General features: G+C 39.5%; 1 protein-coding gene across 1 annotated transcript in view; it reads right to left on the bottom strand.

Annotated features, from left to right (window-relative positions):
• The window catches only part of RTKN2 (rhotekin 2), a gene marked incomplete at both ends in the record, with an annotated part of 30,434 nt that extends 13,738 nt beyond the window's left edge, over window positions 1-16,696 (bottom strand). Inside the window, 6 exons of the mRNA XM_080347858.1 lie at window positions 3,676-3,876; window positions 5,488-5,605; window positions 6,489-6,542; window positions 10,709-10,767; window positions 12,874-13,073; window positions 16,655-16,696. Of these exons, the coding sequence (XP_080203984.1) occupies window positions 3,676-3,876; window positions 5,488-5,605; window positions 6,489-6,542; window positions 10,709-10,767; window positions 12,874-13,073; window positions 16,655-16,696 (674 nt within the window). The remainder of the gene's footprint in view (window positions 1-3,675; window positions 3,877-5,487; window positions 5,606-6,488; window positions 6,543-10,708; window positions 10,768-12,873; window positions 13,074-16,654) is intronic.
• Window positions 16,697-20,424: the final 3,728 nt, after the last annotated feature.

Below are 20,424 nucleotides of genomic sequence, written 5' to 3'. Positions count from 1 at the left end.
AGATTTACAGTCCAGCAATGCAGTAAGAATTCCACCTGGCTAACGGCAGTTTAAACAAAGTTCACAAGAAAACAAATCCCTCAATATCACTAACTACTCTCCTTAACAGGATCTAGCAAAAGATCGTTACAATATCTTCAACAGCTCATAAGATAGCTTAGTGGTGTAAAAGGTGAGAAGATACTACTAAACTAACATCAGTAAAAAAGTTTTCTATTATAATATTTTTCAAATGTTATTTTTTCTAATAGCACAGTGGGAACATAGCTCTGCAGAGGAACAAGAGAGATGCCTACCTAGCCCTAACCTTAGCAAAAATGGAGGAAGAGAAAAAGTAGCAAGTTTGTCAGCAGGGAGGTCTGTTACACATCTATCTCGAGGGAATAAAGAGAAAACTAAATATAACATTCTGGGCAAAAAACCCCACTGCTATGAAACATTTCAAGAGAGCAATATGAACAGAAACTCATCACCATGTGTATATATCCCCTGCTAGACTGTTTCCTAACAAAAGATTCTCCACTGATTATGTTTTGCCATGGAGTTGATCAATACACTACCATTCTAGCTAAACTGTACCGAAAAGTTCAGTTTCTTCTCACAGATAAAACTTCTGTGCTGATTTTAAAGTTAGTTTTTTTCTAAAGCATGACTAATTACAGCAACAACCTTGCCAAAAAAAATAGCTACTTCACTTTTAAAATATGCTTCACAGTAACATTTTCGTTCAAAAATATAACAGTCATTCCTTTCAGCCAGCTGCAATGTAATTTAGAAAAGTTTTATCTGCAAATATTTTTCAAATTTAACTGGCTAATCAGGATTGTTGACTACATTTCGCCTCTACATTTCACAGAATTAGCTAGCTGCCTTAAATGGCAGTTTCATTGTATAACAAAGAATAATCTGCCTGCTGCATCTCATTCGGTACTTTGCATATCTATAGTCTTTTTCCGTGTAATAACTTTATTCAAAAAAAAAATCAGCTTGTCTCCACAACATGCCTGTGGTAAAGGCTCATAGTTAAATCTGTTTACTGATCAAGAGACAGAGGCACCAAAGTTGCCACACAGACACTGTCGTGGGAAGGTGTAACAACATCACCCTTTCCATCGATGCATATTAATGAACACATCCCAGATTCCAGAATCTGTTCCTGAGTATTAATCCCAGTGTTAGAAATCCCAACTTTAGTTCACTCATCCAGATACAGAGAGTGGAAGATTTGTGAGTCAAAAAAACCCCCAAAGCAAATAATCAGCTAATATGCTTACTTTTCAATCAGATCTTAAGTAATAGAAGGCAAAAACAAATACAATCTTCAGGTACTAAAAAGAACCCAGCTGTAAAAGTGAGGCTGTTAGATTAGACGATGTCCTTCTCACAGAACATCACTATGAATTTGCCAAGGCAAACACAGGACACCGAAGCCGTGCCCCAGCCCAGTGGAGGACAATGCATTAAAGGAAACAACAACAAGTCCATGTGTAGGCTAGCTCTGCAAGTGAATAAATGTGCTCTTCAGGGAGTCTCTCCAACGTTTTATCCAAAGAGCAACCTAATTGCTCTGGAATTCAATAGTATAACTGCACTAAACATCTTCCTTCTACGACAAATGTAAAAAGAAAAAAATATTAATCTAGCATAGAAAAATTAAGCCGGCAAAAGACTGTACAGAAATGAAAAGAGGGATAATTAAGAGTAGAGAGAGTATCAATAGTATAACTGAAGTTAACCAACCTAAGCAACCATTCCAAGCACTTTGTCACTAAGCTTTTGCAAGAAGTTACAAGGCTGACAGTTTCACTCACTAACCAGAGAGATTTCTAAGCCAAGAATTTGACACAGAAGGATCACAGAGCTTCTGGAAAACGGAGAACTTCGCCTATGTGTGCTCTGAATAGAAAAAGGCCTGTATGAAATCTACAGAGAAAAGGTGTTCACAGAATACAGAAAGTTCCCTTTTTTGGTGCAGTTTAATTTCTCCTGCTGGGCTGGTAAAACTCTCTGGGAATACTTGAAAGATCTCTTGTAATCTTGCAATCTCTTTCCCTTTTTAAGGGCTACATACCAAGGTCCTAATAACATAAATCCTAAGGGGAGCCTATTAGACCAAAATTGACAACTTATTTTCTGCCTATAATAACCTATTTCTTTCCAAGACACTTTTTTAATCACCTAGCAAAGTCGTCATTGAACACATCATTTATTTAACTCCTTTAAGAAAGTAACAGTCACTGTGAGATAGTTATTTACAGTAGAAACAACAAACTTCAAGATGGAGGAGAGCAAAATACAATCACAATTGAGAAACCAAAAGTAAAACCCAAAGGAGGAGGCAGCTGTTTGGGTTGTCTACTGACGCTTCTTCCTCAAAAGACAGGCAATCTATATTCAAGTGAGTATGGCTGGCAAATAAACCAGTGGTTAGATCTGAAGCAAACTGTGCCTAATGACAGTGTGTCATCACCCAAGTGCAGCTTGTGCAAAGCGCATCTGCTGGAGATGCTGCAGATTGAAAGGTACACTGTCATTAGGTGCAACACGCTGGATCTCTTGGATGTTCATTTCTGATTGGAACAGTAATATCGGTATGCAGTAATATCAGTTTGACAAAGATAGAATATGCTTGAATGTTTCCATTTAAAACCCAGGCAAATAGATATATGAAGCTAGACTAAAACTACTCTCAACACCTGGAAAGAATTTGGCATTGATTCTTTACAGTCCAGCCACAAAAATAAATAAATAAATACGTAAATAAAAGAAGTAATTCCTTTAAAAAACTGTTTTCTTTAAAAAAAAAAAAATCAATATCATTAGTATTTACAATTTAGGTACTTGGTCTGCTTAAATCCCAATGCAATTAGGGTAGCTGGGAAATATTAGCAGGCAGTTAACTTCATTAAAAAATGCATGAAAGACTTACGATCATTTTTAAAAGGAAACAGGTAAATTACTGGGAGCAGCACTTACTTATATGGACACTGAAAACCAGCAAGTCATTTTAAAATGTTCTGTGCTGAAGTCAATTCAGAAAACTCCTGTTAAGCAGCTTGTAACTGTAAAGTGCCTTTGACAATCCAAAAATTTACCAAAAAGCCAGCAAGTGAAATGGTCCCCACGTGCACAGCATGTACCCCAGGTCAGCTTCATTAGGGGAGAGGCTACAAGGGAGGTTTCTCCTTTCTATCTACCACACTTCTTTATATCACACAATTTGTAACTTTTAGATGCGTCTACCTGTCTGCCAAGCACGAGCAAAACTGGCTGGGTACAAAAATAAGGTGGGGAAGGAATAAATGGGAGAGGGGAGAAAGAGAGGTGGGTGGACAGAGGGACACCGACAGACTGATCACACAAGCTTGATTTCCTCCAGAGATGAAACTAAAAATACTACAGAGTTTGCAAATAACAGTGGATTTACCAGCTAGCTGTCTAGCAGAAAGATAAAGCCTGCTCATGTGTTTCAGATCAGAACCAGGCCCCAGGGCTGGGTGACATCGCTGGAATTCACACCTACTTTCTCATTTCCTATTTAAAATGTAAATTTTTTTTCACACGTGTAAGTACAGAAATAATCACTTTCTTGGAAATTTTCCATAAATTTACAATGTATTTGCCTTATTTCTATTTTAAAAATATAAAACCAGAATACCAATATATAGGGCTTACTGGATGACAAGGTCAGCGGGCAAAAGGGACTCGGTGCTGTCTTCTTCCAGCTCAGCTTTGAGTTTCTTCCCTGTAGCTTTGCTGAGGGATGTTTTAAGCTTCTTTGCTAGTTTCTTAGGAGTGTTTGTTACATATAAAGACTCCTCTGTACAGCAACTATACACTTCAACCTTCACCTGGAAATCTGGTCTTGCTTCATCACTGAAGGGGGGGAGGAGAAAATTTCAGAGCATTTGTTAATAAACTTGAGCATGCAGCCAAGGAATGCTACTGTTACTACACATATTAAATAACATACATTTTTAATCAAGAGAAGCAATGCCATCAGATTCAGGCAAAGACATACATCAATAGTGAATTAAAGACTGGAGTACACAGCAGTAATCTAGTGTTGAAGTCATGGGATAGATGTTATAATTAACCATAAACAATTGTAAACAGGAAATTTGATGTTTAGGTAAAAACTGGGGAAAAAAAAATGTTACGGAAATACATAGGCAAGACATCCAAACACACTTAAATCTGCCCTCTACTGTTATGCAAAAATCACATGTTGAAAACATATCCATGCCTATGGTCCTAAATCAGAGTGAACTGTTTCAAAGTTACCTTAGTCATACCCCATCCCTTTCACATGACTGAAAAAATCCTGTCTCATAACCAACAAAAATTGCCATTCACAACTTAACTACCTACTGCTGTGTTCTTCTGTCCACAGCCTCTGCTCTCTGTTTTCACTTCTACTGATTCTCATATTCTCAAGCTTCACCATCAAAACAGAAGCCTGACCTCACCTTCCAGATGCAAATCATGTCATTACACATATGCCCATAACAAAATTAGCCCAAAGGCTTTTATAAAAAGTCTTTCTTTATCTCACGGGATACAAGGCAAATTAGAGTGTCTTTTCTGCTTTTGTTGTGGTATTTTACAGAAAATTATAATGGTCAAGTCTTCTATCTTTGAAGAATCAGATTTAAATCTTTGCCCCACTCTTAACTTTAACATGTGGTTAGGAGAGTTTAAAATCTGATTTAAAGATCCACTCTCAATCACACAGTTTTCAGGAGCTCGATTTAAAGTTTTCAGTAGTTCTAGCTTTCCAGTCAGTCTTCCTCAGGAGACTGAATCTAAATTGCTAATACAAAAAATAAAGCAGGGTAAAGGAAAAAAAAAAAATTAAAAGTTAAGTGCCTCTCAGGACTCTCTTAAAAATTATAAAGAAACACAAACGTACATGAGAACACCTTTCTACTCTTTTCCAGGTTAAAGATAAGTGAATAATTTCCTGTCTAGTATTCCTCAGCTCTAAGGACTATGGCTGTAGCACATGCTCATATATGTGTAAAAGAACATGAGGTGTGGAAAAGAAGGGTTGGTTTTAAGAGAACTGGGACTTAGGGGAACACCAAAAGAGACTGTAGCCTGCTGTACAGAATAAGACTTAAAACACTGGGTGCGACATTCATGCCTATACTTTTATAAGGCCTTCAGGTTTTAGTATTAATTTAATTTTGTCCTTGAGATACAAGTTTGTTTATCTCTTTATATACAGCAAAATGCTTCGGCATGGCAAAAATGAAAAGAAGTACAGTGAAAGTAGCACATCTACAACCAGCATCATTTTGCACATAAAAAACAACCTTCAGGAGGAGGGGATCAACCATCCACATAAACTATCAGGACCTTTACTGATGCCTTTGCCCACAGAAAAACTTAGTGGATCTCAACCAATATATTCAGAGTCATACCCACTTTCAAAAGAAAACAGCAATATTTGTACTTCAGTCAACAGAAATAAATTATACTCACAATATGGTTACATTTTCAAAACAGATATCTGTTATTGCTTTATCTACAATAGCCACCTCTGTATCAAAAACCTCAGCTCCCATTCTGAACAAACAGAAAACGGCATAGCGCTGTGATTCTGGAGAGAGACAAAGAAATATTTTATTAGCCATATTACATATCACAATATTAAATGCTTCCAGTAAACAGAAGTGGAAAAAATGGTAATTTGGACCTCTAAGGAATTACCCTCAAATTCTTCCCATCAGAAATTTTCTGTCATAGCATTTTATTATAATTGAACTATCAACAACATTCAAGGGGAAAATTGCCTACCTCTACTCAACTTCTTTTCTGATATCAGGAGTAGTTTGTGCTAGCAACTTCAGAAATGTTAGTAAAAATGTGATTTTGTTTAATAAAACTGATCTTAAGCAAAAAAAACTCACAAATCATTTTATGAATGTACAATATGGGATTAGACTATTTTGCCACGCTTAGCCCCTCTGACCCTATTGAAAATCAAAGTGAAATCAATGCCAGGTGACAGCTGGAACAGATTTAGGGTTAATCTCCATGACACAGCAGAATGCATGTACTTGAAGACTATCCAATAATCCACTCAACACCAACAGACAACTTTCACTTAAATTTCTCACTGGAAACAGCTGCCAATATACTCTCTCAAGCGTAGACAATACATAGAACAACATGTTTAATCACAAGTTTTTCAGCTATCCATTTAATAACAATACTTCTGCATTACTTCCTCTGGAATTTCTCCTCAGAAGGGCTTCTTGGAGACGAGGGTTTAAACATACAGAAATACAGGACTTCGAACTAACTCAACTCGCTACAACCAACAGCTTTGAGATCAGAGCAACTATGCAACAAACAGACTAAACTATGGACCTACTGAAAGGTCAAAGAAGAGGTTGAAATGAGTATGGACTTCCTCATCCATTTTAAATTTACAGGCACAAGCAAATGCTTATCACAGTAGTTCATTACATCTTACATACTTTCTTTATTGCTGAAGTGATCAGAGCCTTTCCACATTAATGGGATTCGAATATCTAAAGGAAAGAAAAGAGTAGGGAAATTGTTATAGCCCATACTGTAGATCTGTGATCAAACAAATTACAAAAGGTTTCTTGTTTCTTTTCCTGATGTTTGGGAGGTAACAGGACCTTCTACCCAATGAACAGCGTAGCTATTTCAATTTTATTTTCCATATCAAAAGAAAATTAATCAATTAGTTCAATTTGAATTGTCATTTTCTTGTATAAATTATTCTAGGATAAAGAATAGTCTAAATCTCATTCGAAAGTATCTGAAATAACATTTCAGAGCGGCTGTGTAACAGTTCTGAGAGGTACTCTCAGAAGTCGGAGGTTCAGAGCCCATTATTGCGCACAGATGTAAACTGAGGCTCTGCTTGCCTTCTGCTGGAAACCACTCATCCAACTGCAAGAAAAACTTCCTGTTTTAATGGAAGTCACCGGGATATTTATACTGCAAACACTGAAGTCTTGTTTTCCTAACTACGGAGAAAATATCACTTCTCATCACATGCCCAGTTAGAATTCTCTTCGTTGGCATAAAAAGAGTTTAGAAATTTTTTTAAACTCAAAAATATCCTTCTACATCAGAACCATAGTATGGGCAATTATAGAACCATTATTTTAAGTCATGCCTGTGATTTTAATATTAGGAGTATTTTCTTCAAGAAATTTTCCAATTTATCCACTCAACCCAACACAGTACTGAGTGATATTTTCTCCCAGTTTTGAGGACTCAGTTCAGACATAATGTTTCTTATTAGTCCCTTGTTAAAAGACAAATGCAGTAAAGGCTATTTAAATCCAAAGTTGTTTTCCTAAGTAGAACACAGCGTTGTTTAAAAGTATATGCAATATATTAAGTGACACATGATGGCAGCAGTGAACAGCTCTAGTTCAATTGTCTTTTGCTAAAAATCTTCAAAATAGTTGTAAAGGAGCATTGCTGACTCCACTACTGATCTTCATATGAGGCTGATGGAAAAATTGGCATAAAGTATGCTGAGAGGCAATACAGTAGTGGTATTTTGGCAACAGATTGTCATGTATTCCTATAGGGTTTTATTCACAAAAATTGTTGTTGATTTAAGTGAAAGTGCATACAGTCACTCTGTTTCAGAAGCTATATTACATGAAAAATTTAAACTTCAGGTAATGTTGATCATAGTATGGGGCATGTTATTATACATGCTATTTCAATTCTGAAACTTGCAAATTCATCTATTTTTAAGTGTTCATGAACACTAACGAGTTTTCAACTGTGAACTGCCAGTATACAGCTTGTAGATTGCCACAACTTCCTAAAAATCAGTGTCACGTTGTGATACTGCCTTTCACTTCTACAGAAGCATTTGTATAGTAAGCATTTCTAAAAATAGTTACCGTTTTTAAATAAGGAAACAGAAATAGTTTCATTAAAAGTTACAGAAGTCTCTCTCAAACTTTAAAAACATATATAGTTATCTCTGTCAGAGACAAAGCACAGAATGTTACTTCCCTAAAACACAAAGGTCTTAAATTTATACAAATATGTGAAAATAGAGTTACAATAAAAGCCTTTTCTGATCTTTAATCATACACAAACTCTAAGTGACAATTTTAATAAGCTCAATAGTTCTTGTTAACAACTAGAGTACTAGATTAAAGATTACTTCTGTATGCCACTTTCAATATCATACTAGCTGAAAAATCTGCGCCTTAGTCAGAAAATCATAAGGATATAGATAGTCAATTACTTGAACAAGTTTAACATGATACTTGTAAATCAGTTTTCAATTCATTCTTGGATTGAAAGAGCTGCCATTTATCAAAAACAAAGATCAATTTTCACACACCTTAATTTCAGTTACCATAAGCTGTAAATCCATGTGGATTCAAATTGGATGCATTCAAGCACTACAATTAATCAGATTTAAAGCCAATGATTGCTTTATAAAATTACTTTAACTTATGATTATGCTTTTTTGATCAACATTTCATGTATTGTCTTCTGACAAAATAATTGATTGATAACATAAATCACATAATTTATCCACATGTATGGGGGATAAATAAGTAAAAATAATAGAAGTGTGAAAATCTGTGGATTAAGGAATGCACTCCCCACACAGTATCTGACACACAGTTGCTTTCCGTAGGAGGACATTCCTCAGAACTCCGGCATAGCTGTTCCTGAACTTTAGGTGTTGGCCACATGATTGCATGGTTTTTTGGTAATAGTCTAAGCTTCTGGCATGTACTAACCATCTGACAGGCTAATATATTTATAAGTGGATGGATTACTTTCCCCTAAAAAATCTGTTCTATATCTTCAATTCTTATATTACACGCCCTGACACACTACATGGACCACCACTCACTCCTCATTTCCAGCCTCTCCCAGAAAATACAGTTAGGACATCTCCTGATTCACGCTGCGTCTGTTCACAACTGCATTCCCAACAAGGCAGGCACATTCATACACAAGTGTGCCGTCCAAAAACGCAGGGCAGCTCCAGTTGCAAATCCACTGAAGGTCAGCATACAAGAGAGAAGAAATGCAGCATACCCAATGTGCTGCACCAGGACTGGGAAAGATAAGTAATGGACATTACAGATGTGGACATACTGCAGCTGTGGTAGCGGGCATGACCTGATTTGGCGTGCTAAAGGGACACAGGATAATGGGTCAGAGGACAATGCAAGGAGGAACGAGGGAGGCAGGTATTAATGTCATCTCAGGGTCTCCCAATCATGTATCCCAGAGGCTCCTGCCCTTGCCAAGCACAAACAAGCCTGTCCCCGCAATTGCTTCACATGTGCCCCAGTTCTCTGCTTCTCAGGCATGCACAGTGGAAAACAAAGAGTTAATAACAGATGACCTATAGAAAGCATAAACCTCTCAGCAGATCCCAGGAAGAACATTTAGGCCTCTCTGCTGTAAACTGGACCTGGTCAGGCTTCCTGACACGAGTATCTGCAGATGGGCAAGGCATGGCAGCATCCTAGCACCAAACTTGAGTTCACACGGAGGTAGCTGGTGCCTCTTTCTCTTCTTCACCTCATCTAGGTGTTCCTGCTCTGGCAAGGGGACTGGACTAGATGATCTTTCGAGGTCCCTTCCAATCCCTAACATTCTGTGATTCAATCTATGCCACACTTCCGAGGTTTGAGAACCGCTATGTTAGTAACAGGACAGAAACACTGGCACACAATAGAAAGTGGTTCTATTCTCTTGTCCCATCAAAAGAAACTATCATACCTAAATGTTTCATATACTAAACAAAATTTTCGTACTAAAAATAGAGTCCTTACATAATTCTGATTTTCTAAAGATAACAAAATGTAATAAATGATCCTAAAGTCTTCACTGCATATAACTCTACAAATCCAAAGAAAGGTGCAACCACAGCACAGACAGGCAAACAGATGCTTTTATACAACTACCATAAGGAGGAAAGACAGCTACACATTCTGCAAACAGCTGTGCTGGCAGAAAACATTTCTGAGCCATGTGCTCATCATTCTTCTTCTACTAGAAGTTACCGTGCTTAAAGATATGTCAAAATATGCAGAATTAACTTAAGCAGTTTGAGTAGTATGCCCTACACTATTTTATTTTTAATGAAGCTGGTTAGGGAGCACAAACAGATCTGTTAGCAAAGCTAGAACAGCCCTAATGAACAGCTACAGGGATGCTGAGCATAACATCCTCTATTGGCACACGCAAACAAAATAAGTTCATAGTGCTGAAGTTTGAGAATGGGCTAGGAAACAGTGTACCAGCCTACTAGAAATCACTGTTAAATATTCTTGTTACTACTTTGCATTGAAGCCATACAACTATACCTTTGCTGTAGTAATGTAATCTGCGTTATCTAAATAGCATTTGCATACTATTAATAGTTATAATTCTGCCTTCAGTTTGTTAGACATAGTCTGTATGATCACATCAAAGACTGTCTTTGTGGAGAGAAAAAGAATTATCAGCACATTTACAGCTTTGAAATGTATGCAGTGTTTAGTGACAAACAGAAAAAAGTATTTCCCACTGTGAGAGTCCCTGAAAGCAAAATAGAAATACTAGGTAGGATCTTCAAAAGCATGTGCATACTTTAAAAATACTATCTTGTTTGTATAATTTGTATTACAAGTTACTGTCCAGCCAGCTAGTTCCTACAACTGACCACCCAGCTGCTTACCTGATATAGCAACCTTTGCTCTGCATGCCACCCTGTCTTTTGTCCCATTTTCTGAAGACCTGCCAAAATGAAGAAAAACAAGGTTTGAGATTTGTGCATTTAGACCTCTAAAATGCAACCCTTTAAACATTAAAAAGTGTCAGGGTTTTCATATTATAGCTCATTTCAACTGCTTTTCTTTAAAGTTAAATTTGGTATCTCCAGTATAAGATATGAATCATTAGATTCTTGAGGATAATCTGGGAGGAAAGTACACCATCAATTTTCCTAATTCCCTAGAAGATTTTACTCCAAAGCTTATTTAACCTGAGTTTTAAAAGACAAGTAGATTAATCTTCCTTGTCTCTTCCAGCTCCAACAGAATCAAATACATTAACAATTGGACTCGTTCTTAAAGGTCTTCTCCAACCAAAAAAGATCCTATGATTCTAACTTTTCCCCTTCTGTAGAAATCAATGAGTAAGTAACATAATTTACCAGTTCGGTTATTGGTTAGACAATTGCCTGCTCCTCTATTAATAGAGACCACTTACAAAATGTTGCATTGTTAATATTGTGATTTTATGTGCAGGCAGACAGTTTACTATGTAGCCAGACTGTAGATCTCAAGGTCAACCTTGAATTGAATCAAAACAATCTGTAGATAATGAGTAACCATAGAGTGCTCTCCTTGTATCTGCCATGGCTAAATCCTAACCAAATAAGGAGAAATGAAAATTTCTAGCTGCTACCAATATCCTGACTTCCAGAGGCAGCTATAAGATCTTCAGATCACAAACTACAGACCCATGTAACAAGAAACAGAGACAAAATTCACTTGAAAACCCTAGAATTTTTTCTCTCAGCCATCATCATCTTATCTGGATTAAGCTTTAACTGAACTCCAGTCTTGAGCAAATACTGAAAAAAAGAACTGCAAATGTACTATCAGCTATCAAAGATATGATCTAAATGGTAAAGAAATAACTCTATAGAATGCATCTCTCCAGTGGCCTCTCCTGACAGTCCAAAGGACCCCTTGAGACAGAACTCTAAGCACTGCATGACAGACACAAGTAAACAATACAGCTGACTATGACTGTAAGAAAATAGTGCAGCTGTTCAGATATATCTGCAAGTACCTCTGCCCTGCTGTGGACATGAGCCATCACCATTCTGTGCTCACTCACATCAAAGACCAGAAGCTGAGTAAATCAGCATCTATACATACTTCATACTATTCCATCATTAAAAGCATAAATAAAAGATTAATTGTTACAAAGGTTTTCATCTTAGTATGAAAAAACAATACAACTGAAATAGTTACAGAATACCACAAGTTATGAGAGTTTTCAAAATCAGTTTTCATGATAATAGTTGATATAGTCAGAAAATACATTTCTTTCCTTCAATAAATTTCACCTCTAAGACCATATTTCTGAAAGCAAAAAAGTATCAGAACTTTTCCTACAGATAAAACTAACTAGAGCTACACATGTTCACGGAAGGCTTCTATCCTGAATTACAATATAATATTTCATTAAATAACGTGAGAGCAATAGCATCTCTGCATCATGATTCTCAAATATATTCCATTAAGCAAAAAATCATAACATTATTCAATAAACCAAGTATACTTTAGCTCATTCAAGAGTTATAACGTGAGAATATTTTCAACTGAACTGATTTTTTTTCATATTTCTTGATTACTTTGTTGTAGTTAACAGAAATGGCCAGCAGAGGGTACCAATTAACCATGATGATTCCATCATTAAAGGGACCTTAATAACAATAGAAAGAATGAAAAGTAGAAATAGGTGTATTCTGACTTGGATAGTTTTATTTTGTTCCTTCAGTCTTGGTTAGGTATCTTTTTGCATGCTAAAAGTAATCAAGAATATATGGCTATTATGTTACCTGATATTCAGATGCAGAATTATAGTTTAATGGTAATAATAAAACTTACCTAGAAAAATATGACTTGTATTTAATTTTCCAAAGTTGAAAGAAGATACTGGAATGGTCTTATATTTTAAGGCAGCAGTGATTTATATTTGAATGGGGGAAGACAGAATGAAGGGCTTAAATCCACTTTCCTAGACAGGCTGCTAAGAATTCACCTATGCAAAAGCCTGCTTGATAATGAATCGTAGAAATGCTCCATTTGAATTTGAACTGTTACTCACCGGTCTCCAGTTCTGCACAGGGTCAGCTCTTGGGTTTGGTTCTGTAGCTCTGTCCTGTATGCACGTATACGAGCATTGCAAACCATCAAGTTTTTAACCGCTTGCAAGAGTTGGTCTTTCTGTGTGCTCACTGCGAGTAGTTTGCAGATGCCTTCTCGCATGCGGATTTCAAAGTTAATCTTCTCTTGGATGTCGCATTCCTAGATAGACAAAAAAACAAACGGAGGACTAAACAAAAACCCAACTAACAATATCTTGAATTTTTAACAAGCTCTACTTACTTCACAGTTGGGATAGAAAATCCTAGGTTTTAATTATATGAAGCCATTAGGAGATGGTTCCTAAATATAAAATAATGGTTCTCTTTCCAGGAACAAAAGAGTAAAACACAGGATGTAACAGATTCACTACAGCCATTACACATGCAACTTCCAAACCAGGCAGCAACATTAACTCAGGGTAGCATCTGAAAGTGACTAAAAATGTATGTTTCAATGAGTCATTCATAGGAAAATAACATATGGTCCCTTCATATGGTCACTGAGAATCCTAACTGAACAAAGCTTATAAATTAACATCCCACTTTTTTAAAGTGATCCCTACTAAAATAAACTCTAAACTCTAGAAATTATGTGAAATATTTAAAATCAGAAATTCGATCTTACTACTTCTTTGGACATCTTAAAATGGTTTTTAAATTGGGTTTTTTTCACTTCCAGTTGATGTAAAATTCAGGTAACATCAGAGACAAAAAGAGGGAGAATATCCCTATACTTGACTGTATTTTTGAAGGAGTGGGGGTTTTTTTAGGTATTACAAAAATTTCTGGGAAGCCACCTTTTTCCTACCTACTTTCAGAGAAATCAAATATTTATAAATGTGCATTGTTCCTCACTTGCCACTTCAAAAAGGTCAATCCACAGCTAGCCAGAAGATAACTAAGGTGAAGGAACACAGATCATTTGCTGTCTCCCAAAGGTGTGCTGGACGCCACTGGTGACTGATACACATTTCCTTGTTATGTGGCCATCCCTGGCCAAACCAAATATTTCTGACACATAAAAACTAGAGTGTTGTCACTGTACTGTAGGGCTGCATGGCAAATACATTGCAAGTTGGTGGTGAGTGGAGCTTTTTCAACACCAAGAAAGTGCCCCAGCTACCTCTGGAATTAAAAGCACTGTGCCACTTTTCAGTTTTATAGTACATCCAAACTCTTAAACAAGTGTCTTGGAATGGATCTATAAGCAACTGACTGAAACTCACACTACAATAATTTGAATTGACAAGTTCAGTATTTCAGCTGGTAAAGTACTGGCAGCTGCTCTCCCTCAAGCCTCTAAACAGGACAGAAACAAGAAGGAGCTGATTTCCCCACAACTCAAGCACCTCAGAAATTCGGAAGCCATGAAAGGGGTAACGCGGACAGTTTTCTTCTTTACTTGGGACTTATCAGTCATTAGCTGCCTTTGCCATGAGAAACTGACCCTTCAGAGCAATCGCAAGAGGCAGGTGGAAGCTCACTACATAGTTATGGCCCATTCCCTCCCAGCCTCGCAGGAGTGGGTTTGATTCTTTTTGAAGGTCTGATGCCATAATGTAAAAACACATAATGTTTCAGCTGCTGTTCCATCTGCTTACAGATCCAATCAATAAGCCGCATTCAGTACCAGCACAGCAATGTGCTCAAGTTGCAATACTCTACTACACAGCATCTGAACAGAGGTAATTACCAGCCAGCTCAGAACATAATAAAAACCCAGAGGCCATCAGATCCCTTCAGCAGAATAAGCCTCCCGTTCTGTTTCCCACCTCTTCTGTTACACACAGCAACTTAATTATTTTAAAAATGGGACCTAGAGCTCTGCAGGTTCTTCTGCCCCACATCAAGACCCAGCAAGTTGCTAAAACCCTATACACAAACATAGTTTGTAATTTTCCTCAGGTAATAAAGGAGGTGGGTCCCATCCCCCCCAAGATGATAAAGACCCCAGGCTCATGTAATCAGGCAAAGCAGGACAAATATATGTTCTACTGAACTTGCCAGCGTTTAAGACAATTTAGTCACATGGCGAGAACACAGATGATGACTAGACATCACCATGAAGGACACTACTAAAGCACAGAGGACTCTCCAGAAACTAAGAACTCTCAACCTGAGACCCTAAAGACCACATCAGAGACGTTTTCCATAGAAGTTCTGCTGGTATTCCCTACAGTCGATAAACAAAGGCCTGAGACCCAGCACAGCACAGTAGACTACCCCAGTTTTCCCCTCATGGCTTTGCTTTCACAAGTTTCAACACCAAGCAGCGCAAGGTAAAGCAGCATCTCCACATCCCCAGCACCTGCCTTGCCAGCCATGCTTTTTCTCAGCGCTTGTTCTAGAAGGAAAGAATAGCTTTAATCAATCTTCTTTCAATTCAAGCCAAAGTTTATACTAACTTAAACTAACACATCAGCTACTAGAAAGCCAAATTTAATCTCAGAAAAGTGAAGTGGTACTTCTCCCCAACACTTCCCAGGGTAACAGGCCTCCGCACTGACCCAGCACAGCACGCAGCTCCTCTCCAGGTCCATCACCTGGTACATAACTATGGGGAGGAAACAAACTCTCCTAGTTTGGGGCATCTGTGCTTATCAGTATCGGGACTTTCAGAACTACACAACATCTCAGCCAGGCTCACATACAATATTCTAGACTAGCATTAAAATGGTTGTTAGGCCACAGCTCAAATAATTACACCATAAAAATCTCAGCTGAAGAAATGATTTAGCAGCCTGATTTGGAATGTATAAAGTTCTTCATGCCTACCAAAAAAAATGGTCAGCTTTTTTTTTTTCTTCAACTCCTTCTAAAAATACAAGCACACCATCTGGACTTGGAGGAATGACACAGCATTGCTTTGCCATATGCTGTCTACTAATGCACCGTTTCCCTTGCGGTCTCCATCCTTCTCCCACCAGCAGCAGAGTAACCCAGCCAAGATCACTAGTAGCTGTTGAGATTTTTCAGCTGTGTACTCAGAAACTGCCTAAGCAATACTTCCAGAAAAAAAAAAAAAAAGAAAATCTTTGTATTCCCCTCCTAATTATACCTAGAATATAAGAAATTTTAAATGATTTCTAGTTGTACATAGGTGATGGAGTCACAAAACAAATCCAACAGCAGCCAAGAAAAATGATATGGGTACTGCTGAAGGCAGGACAGATTGAAATTTTACTTTATTTAATTAGTATCTTAAATACAGGCTTTCAGAAGGCTATTCCAGGGTATATTGCTGATCGATTAGCACAGTGGCTTACATCTAAACCCCATAGGTCTACTACACGTATTTAAAAGAGGCAAGTAGTCAGGCAGCAAGGATTCTTCTAAAACAGCAGCTGTGAAAACAAGATACTAGCTTGGACACAGGAACGAGTATTTATTGCAATTGACAGCAACAGCTTTACAGACACAGTCGAGTTCAACCAATTCGGGTCTTTAAGCAATCCGAGGTTCAAAAAACCCTGATTAAAAGGAAAATCAATGGCTAAAAGATTAAAGAGCTCCGAGAACCTGAAGAGGGTGATAGCAGGAGCTCAGCCCCAAGGCGGCGTCACCCCAGGCAGCGAACCGGCTGTTCCCACACTCCACTGCCCGCCCAGACCCGCAAAGCAGGCTGCCCTGCTCCTGCTCCCGCTCCGGAGCTCTTAACTGCCCGCACCTGCCCCGCGGGCGAGCACCTTTCCCCGCCGCCCCGTCCCGCACCGGCTCGTTCCCCGCCCGCCCGCGCCTCACCGGCTCCTCACCGCCGGCGCCCGGCGCGCGCCACCGCGGCATCCTCCTCAACGGCGCCGCCGTTCAAAACTCCCGCCCCCCGCAACGGCCGCCGCGGCCCCGCCCACCGCCCGCGGGGCGCGAACCGGCGGCGCCGCTGCAATCAGGGGCTGGGTCCTGCAGAGAGTCATTATCCGACTTTAATACGATGGCATTTCAACGGCCGTGCGAGTAGCGCGTGTCGTGAAAAGTATACTATCACTGTGCCCTTGTGGCCAGGAAGGCCAGTGGTACCTGGGGTGTTAGAAGGGGGTGGTCAGTAGGTCGAGAGAGGTTCTCCTGCCCCTCTACTCTGCCCTGGTGAGACCACACCTGGATATTGTGTCCAGTTCTGGCCCCTCAGTTCCAGAAGGACAGGGAACTGCTGGAGAGGGTCCAGCGCAGGGCAACAAAGATGATTAAGGAAGTGGAGCATCTCCCTTATGAAGAAAGGCTGACGAAGCTCTTTAGTTTGGAGAAGAGTAGAGTGAGGCGTGACCTTATTAATGTTTATAAATATGTAAGGATGAGTGTCAGGAGGATGGAGCCAGGCTCTTCTCGGTGGCAAACAATGATAAGACAAGGGGCAATGGGTACAAACTGGAACACAGGAGGTTCCACTTAAATATGAGAAGAAACTTCTTCACAGTGAGGGTGACAGAGCCTGGACCAGGCTGCCCAGGGGGGTTGTGGAATCTCCTTCTCTGCAGACATTCAAACCCGCCTGGACACCTTCCTGTGTAACCTCATCTGGGTGTTCCTGCTCTGTCAGGGGGATTGGACTGGATGAGCTTTCGAGGTCCCTTCCAATCCCTGACATTCTGTGATTCTGTGATAAACTGAAAGTGCATTAATTATTCATTGCACTGACTGGAGAGGAGTGGCAGCCGTCTCTCCCCTGCTGCTAGTTTTGCAGCTCAGGTTGTCTTCAGTAGATGTGACAAATTAGCCAAAATAGCGGCTCCTATCCATCCCTCATCCCTGATTTCTCATCTTTCCCATCGGATGGCCATGGGCACAGATCCTCACTTGGGCCTGTCAGCTTCTGCAAGAAGTAAAATGTGCTGGAACAAGCAAGACACACAGTGTTGCTAACAGCTTTCTGTAGGAGACAGAAGTCTCCCAGCTAACATATGCTTTTCTAAAAAATACAAGAAAATACAGTTAGAAGGGGAAATTTGAAAAGCCTTGTTGCTTTGTCGGAATTTCACACAGGTGCCTGGCAGCTCAGCTTGGCCCGTGACATTTGTAACATGGGCACAAACCCAAGGGGCCAGCCTTCTAGGAAAATCATGAATTTCCAGATTGAAGGTATTTATTCCTGGGTGGAAAGCAGAGGACAAGGAGCTCCGCTTACTCCAGAGTGTTCAGTACCCACCTCCAGGCAGAGATGGCAGCAGCAGCTGTTCAGCAGTGCCTGCCTCTGTCTTGGGCCACATTCATGAGAGTAAGGAGGCATTCAGATATTCGTGAAATACCTTGAAACCATCCTGAAGTCTACTGAGTACCATTGGCAGGATGAATGCCACAAGTGGGAAGCGCTACCCTAGGTTATATGTTCATATACACTACGTTTTTTCCCATTTTTAGATATTCCCCCTGTTCAAAATAAATTTTTCTGCCCTATGTCCAGTGGGTAAATCCCATCAGGGAACTTTCGATTAATCAAGGTATGATCCTTACAAGCTGCCTATGGACACCCAAGATATCTAAGAGTGGGTTTGAGGGAGATCGAAAGAAAGTCTCCATGTAATCCTAGTGCTTCACGCGTTCCAGCAGGAGCCTCGCACTCCTGTCTCTGCTACAGAGTTCAGCATTTCAGACACATCAAGAGAGACCCATCAAAATAGGGGAGCACAAGAGATGCCAAATCAGAGTGCCCTTCTGCTTCATGGTAAGGTGTATCTCTTCAGGTGTGGTCTGGACTCTCCTGAATCTTTCAGCGATGGGATTGCAGCCTCAAAAATCTCCAGGTCATTTTCTGGGTTATACAGGAAAACTAGAAACAGGGACATGTGATGAAGAGACCATTCCTGGAATTGAAATGAAGCAAGTGAAAGTTTCCAGTTATCTAAACTGCATTATTGTTGAACCAAGGCTTGATCAACGTAAGTGAGGAGGAGCTCCAGTCTCCACAATTATCAATGGCTGAAACCTCTCAATGAGTTTTATGTAACTGTGGGAGCAGCTGGAAATGATAGCCTTTCCATAAACAAATAAGGAAAGAATAATTCAGAGTAATTCAGCCTTACCGAAATTCATCCATCAGCTCACAAAGTAGTATGCCACCACAGAAAATTAATACAACACATAAAAAAGACACACTGAAACACATTCCAACCAGAATCATCCCAAGCAGCTCAGCACTCTGGGTTAGATGCTGGAACAAACCGACTGGTTCGAGTTTTCCAGAAACGTTCCCTGTGAGGCTGCTGAGAACAGCTGTATCAGGTGTGCACCAAAAGTGTTGTGTCAAAAGCCGGGGTGGCTACAGTGACGGAATAAAAATCACCGCCAAAGGACAACTTAATGCCCCAATCTATTTCAGGCAATCAGCGTCTCTGAAGCCATTTCTCTGGTGGCGTAGACAGCTCCCAGGAATCTGTGGCAGCTTTCCAGAATTTTAGATGATAATTAGCATGGTTTTGCAGTACAGTCTGTTCAGCAAATCCTCATCTTAATAAGCCCCAAAATGTGACTACTAATAACGTAAAGAGCCCGTGCCTGCAGCCCTTACACGTTCCTACTGACATTGACTTGAATTGGAACCCTTAAGAAATCAGTGGGAGTTAAATGTGTAGGACTCAGCCCTAATTAACGTGAATAGCATCTTCTCAAGCTCAATGCGCATCTGCTCTTGAGCTGGTTCAGACGCCCAGTTTCCCACTACATTAGAAACATGTTACTGCAAAGTCTGGCTTTTCATGCACCTGCTTCTGCTTTTGTCCTCTTTTGCACTCAGTTCCTAGAGAGGTTAAGCTTTTTTCTTTGCAAAATCAAGCTTCATAATTCAGTTGATCTGTCAGATGCTTCATTAAAAAATTAAACATTGCACCAAACTTCTAGTCCTTCAAGCGAACATGAGGCTGAGGCTTTAAATGGCATGTCAGTAGGTGCTATATGAGGCAAGATGTTCTCTCCACACTCCAAGCCTAACTCCAGCTACACTGTCCTGCTGTTGCAGAACACAGACTAACTGGAAATAAAGAAGGTTTTATGCCATCCAGAGATTTGGGACCTCGCTAGCGACTATTCTGTTCCCTCATTTAAGAATAATCCCAGTAGACAGCAACAATAAAAAAAGGAAGCATAGTAGCTGTGTTTTCTTCCCCAAACAAGCGTCCACTGAAGGGCAAGAAAACCCAAGGCACAAGCTACAGAACAAGGAAAATCCTGCGCAGTCACTGCTGTGCTAGTATGGAGACACTAGAAGGGGGTAGGGTGAATTAAATCGGGCATCTATATCCTGCCTCCTGGGGTTGCTAAGTGATTTTTTTTCCAGATGAATCACACCTTCACACCATCCTTTTATTTGCCACTCTATTTGCATTGCAAAACATTTGGCTTTCCTCTAGTATTAGGGAAACTGGATAGCAGAGGAAAGATCATTGTCTATCTAAATCACTGTTCTGCTCAAGCATTACATCAGCATATTATTTTAAATGTTAGACCCATCATTTTGGTTTAGCAGGTACAAAATGTCTACACCTACTCTTGACAGCACTGCAATATTTTTCTTAATTTCTTAGTTC

This window comes from Nesoenas mayeri (assembly GCF_963082525.1).
Source record: "Nesoenas mayeri genome assembly, chromosome: 7".
NCBI lineage: Eukaryota > Metazoa > Chordata > Aves > Columbiformes > Columbidae > Nesoenas > Nesoenas mayeri.
This window is presented reverse-complemented; position numbering and strand designations above follow the sequence as displayed.